Below are 10,756 nucleotides of genomic sequence, written 5' to 3'. Positions count from 1 at the left end.
ATGGATGGATGGATGGATGGATGGATGTTTGCTTTTTAAATCTGACATACTTGAAGATATAGTCCAAGGGTTTGTTTTAATCAAATCAAATTAACAGTTTTCTGCATGCATGAGATGTATTTCTGCTAGAGATGTATTTTTTCCCTGGAAGAAAAGAATTTGCTTAAATCTAGTCTGTCAATTTTAAAAACTAAATTATAACAAAACAAGGGGGAAAAAAGCGCTCACCCTGAGGTGCTTTTCATTTTCTCCTTGCAAAGATACAAAAATATGTACTGAAATATGTAGATGTAGTTTATTTTTATTCTTCTCCTGACTAACATCTTTGTATAACATATATTGTATTTGACCTTTGCAAACATTTTGAAAGCTATGCCTAAAGGATGCTAATAAATAAATGCCAGTAAAATCCTGATACCAAAGGATAGAATTAGATTAATTCTGGTTGACTTTGTGCACAAAATGAATAGATTATGGAATTTTAAAAAGTACAATTAACAGGGTACCAGTTCAAGTTTGCACTTACCTATCAACTTAGGCCCTGTTTTTTAGCTAAAATGAGAAGCATAGGTGTAACAATTAAGACTGAATACATTTTCTGAACTATTTATCTTAATCCATTTATCTTATTTGCGTTATAACACTAACACTTTAATGTGGGCGTTTCGACTGTTTAGATGCCTATTTGTAATCTGAAGAAAGGCAGTTTAGGAAGAAATTCATCTGTACAGTATATGTTAGCGTTATGATAAAGCACCAGGCAAGATCAATGATTTGTTTTATGTAACAATAAATTAAGGAGTTTCTAAATATTAACTAAGGAATTTTCAAAGAAGCCAAGTTTAAGGAACAGTCTTGGCTCTTTAAAAAAAAAAAAAAATCAACCCCACGCACTTCCGGAAAACGTTATTGTCTATTGCACCTCAAATTATTCTGATCCATACTGATCCCAGGAGTTATGCATAGATTAGCATCATTAAGTCAAATCTTTTTGGTAAAAAGTACCCTCTTAGCTCCTGCGGTAAACAGTCTCCCAGTAGAGTAACCCATACTGTTCCCAGTTGGAGGAAGTGTCCCCCTGGAGTGACTGGTGGTGGAAGTGGGCTGCCTTCCTGGAATCCCAGACACATTCCAGAGGAAATGAACGACGGTGTCGCCTGTGGGGGCGCGAAGAGCCTCCCCGCAACAGTGTCTGTCTACAGTGTTTTCTTTGATCCATCCATTTACTGAAGGATCCCCCCCCATCCCCCATGTCAGTCCCTTTCCCCCAGGGCCCTGGCCTGTGTAGCTCCATGCAGCTCCAGCCTCATTCAAGCTCACTGACCACCCAGTGTTATTGGTGAATCGTTTTTTCCTCTGACTTATTTAACACTTACATATCTTGCATGATTCCTTACTCCATGTACTTGCATCTTGTCTTATTTTTTTTTTATCTAATCCAAGGACTTACCTTAACAAAGTCTACCTTTATTACATGACTACGAGAAATGCAGGGGAATAAAGGAGATATTTTCATTGGCTCCTTCTCTGAGCTCTTTTATACAGTGATGTCTTTAGCTGGAGGCCTTTTTTAGTCTGTTTAAAACTATTCCTTATAAGATTGCAACACCAACCTTTGTGTTTCCACTTCTTTTTCCTTGCAGTGGTGCAAAGAGTCGACAGTGTGTCTGAAGGTATTGCCAACTATGGAGGAAAGATAATTGCGGTTGAGACAAATCTAAAAAAACTTGGTATGTTTTTCTTGGAGATTACATGAACATACAAAAATGAGACAAATAGAGATTTCTGCAATTGTATGTCCAAATGTACATTTATAGATGATCAAACGGAAGAGAAGTCAGAGAATACCACCACAGAGATCCAGGCTTTCAAGAGCAACATCTGGGCTCTGCAGAAGCAGCTGACTGTGGTGCAGGAACACGTCCACACCGATCAAGTCAAGTTGAATCAGCTGCAGGGCATCGGTTCAGAGATTCAGAGCAGCCAGGGCACCATTCAGGGACTGCTCAATAGCAACACAGCCACCCTGCGCTCAGTAAACGGCACCCTGCAGTCTTATGGAAGCATCATTGACAGTCTGAAGGGGGACACAGCTAGACTGCAGAGGGAGCTCCAGCAGCAAGTGAAACTACAAAACCAGGCACTGCTCAGTATCAGCAATCTGAACTTTACTCAAGCCCAGCAGAGAGGCCTTATTGCAGCCCTGCAGCGGTCGGTTGATGAAACCAGCCAGGCAATACACAAAATGCGCAGTGACTATCAGAACTTGGAGCAGATGTCACGTCAGACAAGTTCTGATGGAGAATGGCTTCGTGGAAAAATGGAAAATCTGCAAGTTTTAGCCAGCAATACCTTAGTTCTGGCTAAAGCCAACAATGAAAGCCTGGAGGATGTGGAGACACAGCTCGCCTTTATGACCAACCAGCTGCAGAACACCAGCAGCTTGGCTGAGGCTCATGACCAGACGCTAAGGCAGATCATGGACCAGCAAAGAGACTTTAGCAACGTCACCTCCACAAAGTTTGACCGGATGGAGATGCAAGTGGACGAGTTGGAGGAAAATACGGATCGTGTGTCTGGCAACCTGAGCTTCACCACACAACTTCTGGGAGCCATAAACCTAAACCTCAATGACTTACGCAGCTGTTCCGAGACCCTCGGCCGTCACTCAGATGTCCTGCAGAACCTCAACAACAGTGTGACGGATGTGAGGACGGATACATCCAGCCTGAAGTTACAGCAGCAGGACCTAGCAGCTCGTTTGGACAAGGAGGTCACCAGTCTCTCTATTGTCATGGAGGAGATGAAGCTGGTGGACACCAAACACTCACAGCTGATAACAAACTTCACTATTTTACAGGGTGAGTAATCAGGTGGTTAATGAAACAATTTACTTTCAATAATATATGTAAATAATGATTATTAACATAAATATTTTAACTACTGTCGAATTTTCTCAAAAATTGTAATTAACTCTTTAAATTTTAAGGCCCACCTGGTCCGAGAGGACCAACAGGGGACAGAGGACCTCCAGGACCACCTGGTCAGACAGGATCAAAGGGAGAGAAAGGAATGAAAGGACCCACAGGAATGAGAGGACCTAGAGGAGAGCAGGGTTCACCGGGACCTCCAGGTCTCCCAGGTTTAAGAGGCCTCCCTGGTTTACCAGGGAGCCCTGGACCTAAAGGCTCTCGAGGGTCAGGGGGCAGAGCTGGACCTCCGGGAGCAAAGGGAGAGCCGGGGCCTGCCGGTCTACCAGGAAGAGATGGTCAGCCTGGTGTGCCTGGACCACAGGGCCCGCCAGGAATCCGTGGACCAATTGGACCAGCTGGGGAACAAGGTCCCAGGGGACTTCCTGGGCCAGTTGGGGCTCCAGGGCCTGCAGGACCACCAGGCCTACCAGCATCCCAGAGTCCAGCACTTTCTTTTTCCCCAGTCTTACAACAGGATGAGGCAGTTTCTCCAGCTTTGTCAGCTCCAGGTAAAACCGACTCCTTTATTGACTGATGAGAAGCTTTTTATGCAAAAGTTAACAATGCAGAACAGTTAACCGTCCACCGATAGCACATGCTCCTTCATGACAAGGGATTGCCTGAAATTAAGCTGCTTTATAAAGTCTTCCGGCAAAAAAACAAAAACATTTTGCCGATTAAAGGTATAGTGGTGGATTTTCTTTTTCCAGGTGGATAATCAAAATAAGTGGTCCTCCTAATTGTCAATTATTCTGGTGATATGCTTACGTAAGGCAGTCCTAAGTGCTCTTCCAGTTAGCTATCCTTTTCCGCGCTTGCCTACGTATACTGTACACCTGAAAGGCTTTCTCACTGCAGTTCTTTGAAAATGGCCGAGGGTCGTAAGAGAAAAAGTGTTTACGAAGTGTATGAGAAGAAAAGAAAGGCCTCATAAGGGGCAGATATATCCCGGAATGCTTTGCGTTGGGAGCTCTCCTTACAAAGCATCATGGGATTTACTGTCACAGCTCCCCGCTGTCGCTACCAAACAGCGGCGACTAATAACAAAGACGGCGCAGGCAATGTGCAGTGGAGGAGGAGTTTACATGACCATGATCAGGGAGTTAAAAGTAGTGTTCGTCTGTCTGAATGCTCAGTTAACTGAGTTCACTATAAAGTCCACTATATAATCCCCGTTCTATATAGTGATTGAGGGATCTAGGGGTTAGGGCGAACAGTAAGCTTGTATGAGCTATGAGAAAAGCACATTTTAAACGGAGCATGCACGAGGAGAAATGGGCTCATACATGCACTCGCACACCTTTAATAGGCATTCCTTCTCGGGAGCAGGTAGGGAGTTTTGCATTTGCATTTTTTTTTTAAAGCTGAGAGGGCATGTCTTTTCAAAAATTGGCAAAAATCTTTCACTATGCCTTTAATACGATCGATGGAATTGAAATGCATTGTTTTGTAATTGAAAGGAAGTTGGATTGTATGTATTTATATTGAAATAAAATTTATATAGAATAAAAAAGAAAAACATTTAAATGAGTGTATTTGTCCTTCATTTGAGCAGGTAAGCAAACTGATCTTCCAATAGAATAAGTATGTTGGTCTAAAATAAGATAATTATGTAAACTCCACTTGAAATAAAATAATGTAGAGGTTTTTGTTTTTCTTATGTCATGGGCAAAAGTCTTATTCCACTGACAGATTGATTTGCTTACCTACTCAAATCATGTGCAAGTTCCTGCCTTTTCAGTAATGTTTGCTTATGTTTAGAGCATTTATAACATACTTATATTTCTTTTTTATCAGGGGTGGGCAATTTCAGCTCTATAGGGTCAGTATCCTGCAAATTCTAGAGGCTTCCTTGGTCCAACATGCCTGATACAAATGGCTGATTTACCTCCTTAGGATGCAGTCCTGAATCTTCTTTATTATTGAAACACTTGATTCAAGTACATTATTAAAAGTTGATGATACCGACCCTGGACTTTAAAGTGCCAACCCCCACTTTATAAAAATGGAATCTGTTATTTAAATAGTTCACAATTTACATTTTTGTTTAAAATGGACCTTCTATAAATAAACTTAATTGAATGACATTGGTGAAAAAAATACTCTTAGCAGTTGCACAGATAAATTAAAAATGTTTTTATGCTGTTTATCATTAGTGGCAAAATAAAAACATTATTACTGATCAGAAAAAAAACAAACGAGTTCATTATCTCAACCAATTTTTTTTTTTTTTTATGTTTTGCAGGTTGCCCTCTTGGTTGGTTAAACTACAAAAACAAGTGCTACTTTTTCTCTAAAGTCATGCACAGTTTTAATGATTCGAAGACAAACTGTGAATCAAAATCAGCAACCTTGCTGATCATCAGTGATGAAGAAGAACAGGTGATGAGATGTAATTACATTAAATGTTCCTGATTGTTTTAAATGATTTCAACCTAAGGATGTTTTTTTTTCTATTGCAGAAATGGCTGGAGAGGCAAATAGTCCATAAAGGGTACTTCTGGATGGGTTTGACGGACAGAGAGGAGGAGAATGTGTGGCGCTGGGAGGACGGCACGGTTCCCACTTTCACGTCAGTGTTAAGTCATCAATAAGAGGGTTTTTTTCTGTTTGTAAAAATATATTTTCTTGATTGATAAACTGTTTTTAGCATAAATGTTTCCAAAAGTGTTTTGAATAAAAGTGTTTTCATTCATATCAAAACATGTTTAATTCTTCTGACTTTGATAAAGAAATTATCTTCTGCTTTAATTTCATTCCATATACAGTGATCTGCAAAAGTTTTAAACAGCCATAATATTTTAACTCTTTGCTTTTATAATCAAGAAACTGTAAATATTTAGAGCAGTTTTGATTGTGAATGTAATGTGTGATTGCCCCCTGTTGTCTGCCTGCAGGAAGTGGAAGCCCGGACAGCCAGACAACTGGGGCCACCAGCATCAGTCAGGGGAAGACTGCGCAGGCCTCATCCATGAAGGCCTGTGGAACGATTTCTTCTGTGAAGATTCCATTCACTTTATCTGTGAGAAGAAACTGGAGACCTGTAAGTCTACTTTCAGGACTGAATCATTTATTTTCACTTGAACTTGTATTTTGAAGTCATTTGAAATGTTATACTTGTTTTTTATTTGTTTTTTACAGCAAGATCTTAGCAGGGCATTGAATCAAGAACCCAAGTGAGCAGCTTTACTTTGTCCATGACTGATGGACTACCAGGGTGGACAGTCTGGACTGAGAGAAAACAGACTTTGAGAAGTCAGAGACAATTCAAGTGGAGACCAGGGGCTCCAGCAGAAAACAGATTTCTGAAACAGAGTCCTCCAAAGTGAAGTCAAAGCATCATTACCAGCAAGTGCAATACAGCCCGACATCCAAACGGAGGACAAACTGTTAAAATCCGTTGCTGTTCTTTTTTTTTTATATACAACATTTTATATACCTGTACAACTACACATCTGTTAGTTTCATTAGCCAAGTTTTGTAAGGAAGTATAGGGGCTATAAAGGTCAAAAGGACTGTATTTCTGTATATTTCAGATTACAACGTGCAAAAGGATGCACAAAAAGTCTGCAGCAGATATGCTATCTTCACTGAAACGTTTATCTAACCTCGTGAATGTTTATGTACAATTTCACTAAAACATAAATATAATAAAGGTACATGTCATTTTAGGAAAATGTTATAATCAAATAGATTTTTTTTTTTTTGCACGAATCAGGCTTTTTCTGTCCAACACCGATTTAGGGTCTGACCTGGAGATTTTATTTCTAAGGGCTAGAACACCTAAATGAGAAAATAAAAGTTCTAGGCTCTTTAATAGAGGTAATGGTTTCGATTTTTAGGTAAGATTTGCAAGAATATTCTAATTTACGACTCCATGCATCGTTGCCAAATCTGAATCAGATAAAGAGCATGACGTTAATGATGCAGCCCAATAAATTAGAGAATATTACATAAAACTTAGTTTTAGTATTTTGAGGAAAAGGAGATAAACCTTATACAGCTTCACTGATGAAAAAGTGGTTTATTTTAAGCATTTCATTCTATTATTCTTAATGGTTTACAACTAATCATGAGCTGTAACTCACAAAACATCAAAAATCCTTTTATTAAGAAGTCATGACCATATGTTTCTGTTCTGTACAATTTTGCACTAAGTACTTCAGCATGGCTCTGTTGCATGCAATGTTACATCAATAGATGTATTTAGACAACCTGTAGCTCTGCTCTGCCGAAGTGTTAAGAAGGCACAGGTAGCTTTAGCTCCTCTGCATTGTTGGCCTTGATGTCATCTCTTCCTCTTTGGGATATTCCAAATATATCTCAGGGGATCAAGTCCCTCTGGAAAAGTGATTCTCCTTAATGGCTTACAGCAAAGGGAAGCATGGAGTTTCCCTATTAACAACTGCGCTGACTTTGCACCTGATGAAAACACAGCTAACCAACACCAGCAGACATGATGTTTTTTTTCTCCTCTATTTATCCAGGTAAGGTGGTTCTGATGGTTTTTTTATGGTTCAAGAGTGTTTTTTTTACACAGTTATAGTCTGTGTTTGGTTGCTTTTGAAGCATGAAATCTCCCTCAGAGTTTTTTGCTTTGTTTTAAGCCTCCTCTTGCCGTCTATGCTTATCCTTGCTTGCACATCTCTTTCTATCAGTTTTGTTCTTTTTAATAACCTTTCCACTAGTACAGAATGATGGGATATATGTGATCAGAAACCTTTTCTACTTAAACTCCAGATGAAGAACCAGACGTCTGCAGCACAGCTGTCTTCCATGTGACTGTTTGGACTTTAATGTATTCTTTCTCTATTGAAATCTTTGTTAGCTGTAAACCATAATCTGAAATTAAACAGCAAAACTAAATGCTTAAAAAATATATCATTCTGTCTCTAATGAAGTATTGATATATTTAATGACTGAAATGCAATTAAGATGTACTGAGATCAACCTGTACATGCTTTTTTGAATGATGTCTTTACAAACCAAAACAGGTTGATGGTCTTAGTTTAAATGTGATTAAAGATTAAGGGGGAAATCCTTTCTAGAATATTTCTCACAGCCGATCATAAATTGAAAACAAAACAAAACAGATTATTGTCTCTGGCTCATAGATTGGTGTATCTTTAGGAGTCTTGAATATAATAAACATTCACTGAGCTTTCCAACTTGTAGAAAATGTACTTTTTTCTGCACTCAGGTTTAAATTACAAACATTGAAGGAAAAATCTCCAATAAATCCATCAAACTTTGAAGAGTTGTTTGATTTTTACATCGAGTGAAGTTCATCACAAAAACTCCTCGCTGTTGAAGAATTTAGTTTATTTTTCACAAAAAGGTAGTTTCACATTTTTTTTATGTCCTTCTGCTGAATTTAACATTTGGTTTATATTCTTTCACTTTTCTTTTAACCAAGATGATAAGCAAAACTGATTCTCTTTGATTAACCACAGTCCATTCAGATCATTGACACTTCCTCTCAAGTCATTTCAAATCCTGCTTTCCTGTTTTAGGTCAACTCCAATCACAGTCACTTTTTCAGCTGCACAGAAGATTGAAAAGATCTTAATAATAGCACCTTTAATTACGATCCTGGCCAACTACCTAACACAAAATGAGACGCAGAATGATGGCTGACAAAAACCTAAAAATGCTGATTTACACACTAATTTCTGCAAAGACTCCAAGAAAATCTCTTTAGGATAGTAAACATCAGAATATTAAAAGAAAGCACTAGCTGAGCCAAACAGACAGAATTAAGTCGGAGCTGTGCTTGCTCTGAGACGCTGTGGATTAAGATTTTACATTGCATAGTTTAAACAAAAGGTAAAACAAATATACACAAAAGCAGCAGCACATTTGTCTAAATGTAGATTTATTGTTGAGGTATGATTGAACCTTTTGTACCGTGATCTGTGCTGTCGCATCACTTTTCAAATCCACCAAATTGTAGGGCTGAGGGACAATTCAGAGCACACAACGTACAATCTTCCTTCCACGTTTCTTCTCATTTTTCATGTCACGAACCAGTGATGTGGCTCAGTTATTCTTCGGTGCAATGAGATGGTGTAAAGCCAGTGGTTGAATAAGGGGATCCAGATATCTTAGTGCTGTGGTGTAACTCCAGAACTGTAAACATCTTACCAAATCATATATCAGACAGAAATGTATCCCAGTTTTCATCATCATCGCTGGTTAGCAGGGAGGTCCTCAGCTGTTCTGCGGGTCCCAGGCAGATAAGAATGCCAACGGCCAAAATAAAAAGGTGAGGGGTGTCACTGGTGAGTGGGTGGAACGGACGTTTTGTCAGGGTGATGTGCAGGCAGGCTGGCTTAAATGGACGAGGTGGCGCACGTCTAGTCATCCTTCTCCACTATTACTTCACCATGGAGCACCCTCCTTCTCTGCCGCAGCATATGCAAGTAGAGCTGAGGAAAGACTGAAAAAGGGAAGAGGCATAAACTAAGGAAAATTAATACAGTAGAGAAGATGATTGTTACCACTGCTCACTGAAGGAAGGGGGGGTACATTTGTACTTACCCCTTTTGAATAATACTTCTAAACAATGTCAAAGAATATGTAACCAAACCCTACCTAGACATAACTGTTCTCCTGAACAGAAAGTCAGCATTAAGAGAATAATCAAAGAAGTAGCCAGTCTGAAAGAGCTGCAGAGATCCTCAGTTTAGGTGGTAGAATTGCAACAGGATAACTGTTAATCTTGCATGTAACAAATCAGGCATGTATGGAAGTGGCAAGACAAAGAGAAGACAAAGAAGTACTGTTTTCCAAAAGCCATGAAAGCACACAGCAAACACAAGAAAGAAGACACCCTGGTCAGATGATGAACTTTCCATCTTTTTATCTGTTATAGTGGCCCAGGCCTCTAGTTGGTGAGATTTGTCAAGACTTGAAAATTGATAATGGCAGATGCTTTCCTCCCAACCTTACACACTTTGGGCCATTTTCCTCAAATTAGTTACCATGCAGATGCACAAAGACCAACTTTTCAATATTTTTTGGGCTGAATAAAAATACCAACCACTGTCTCCACCTTTGATTTTCATATTTCAAAGAAAAAAAAAACTCAAACGTTCTTTTAAGTATCTATAAAGCTTGTGATGCTAAAGCAAATCAAGAATCCCTTACAAAGAGACAGGATGTTTTGCCAGAAACTTAGAGCAACAATTATACATGTGGTAAATGTACTTCTTGATAAACTTGCTTGGTAAGATCAACTTCTTGAGTGACATCTTTTATCCACATTTATTTCTGTGATACACCACATTATCATCTAGTATGACATATCATTTAGGTGAAACACTTTGAGCATAATTTTGGAAAACAATACATTATACCACTATAACTCCTACTCCTGCAGCATCTGGACTCCCCAGGAACCTACGCCAGGATCCTGTTCGTGGACTTCAGCTCTGCCTTCAACTCCATCCTCCCGGGTCTGCTCCAGGACAAGCTGTACCAGCTCAACGTGCCCAGCTCCCTCTGCAGGTGGATTACTGACTTCCTGACGGACCGGAGACAGCACGTGCGGCTGGGAACAACTGTCTCGGACACACGGACCATCAACACCGGATCCCCCCAGGGCTGTGTCCTTTCCCCCTGGCTTTTCTCCCTGTACACCAACTGCTGCACATCCAACCATCAGTCCATGAAACTGATCAAGTTTGCGGACGACACCACCCTCATCGGGCTCATCTCGGACGGTGATGAGTCTGCCTACAGGAGGGAGGTGGACCGGCTGGTGTCCTGGTGCAGCAGCAACA

At 39.9% G+C, this 10,756-nt stretch overlaps 2 protein-coding genes across 2 annotated transcripts in view; one reads left to right on the top strand and one right to left on the bottom strand.

Moving 5' to 3' along the window:
• LOC107086487 (collectin-12-like) overlaps nucleotides 1–8,052 on the top strand; it is a 44,589-nt gene extending 36,537 nt beyond the window's left edge. The window contains exons 4-10 of the mRNA XM_015377464.1: nucleotides 1,644–1,730; nucleotides 1,818–2,861; nucleotides 2,990–3,481; nucleotides 5,218–5,354; nucleotides 5,435–5,544; nucleotides 5,870–6,015; nucleotides 6,114–8,052. Coding sequence (XP_015232950.1) covers nucleotides 1,644–1,730; nucleotides 1,818–2,861; nucleotides 2,990–3,481; nucleotides 5,218–5,354; nucleotides 5,435–5,544; nucleotides 5,870–6,015; nucleotides 6,114–6,124 — 2,027 coding nt within the window. The 3' untranslated portion in view covers nucleotides 6,125–8,052. The remainder of the gene's footprint in view (nucleotides 1–1,643; nucleotides 1,731–1,817; nucleotides 2,862–2,989; nucleotides 3,482–5,217; nucleotides 5,355–5,434; nucleotides 5,545–5,869; nucleotides 6,016–6,113) is intronic.
• Nucleotides 8,053–8,161: 109 nt separating this feature from the next.
• Nucleotides 8,162–10,756, bottom strand: part of hacd1 (3-hydroxyacyl-CoA dehydratase 1) — a 22,026-nt gene continuing 19,431 nt past the window's right edge. The window contains exon 7 of the mRNA XM_015377465.1: nucleotides 8,162–9,411. Within this exon, the coding sequence (XP_015232951.1) occupies nucleotides 9,329–9,411 (83 nt within the window). The 3' untranslated portion in view covers nucleotides 8,162–9,328. The remainder of the gene's footprint in view (nucleotides 9,412–10,756) is intronic.

Source organism: Cyprinodon variegatus, unplaced genomic scaffold, assembly GCF_000732505.1.
Source record: "Cyprinodon variegatus isolate N-32 unplaced genomic scaffold, C_variegatus-1.0 Scaffold154, whole genome shotgun sequence".
Classification (NCBI taxonomy): domain Eukaryota; kingdom Metazoa; phylum Chordata; class Actinopteri; order Cyprinodontiformes; family Cyprinodontidae; genus Cyprinodon; species Cyprinodon variegatus.
Note: the sequence above shows the minus strand (reverse complement) of the source record. Positions and strands in the feature narration are given on the sequence as shown.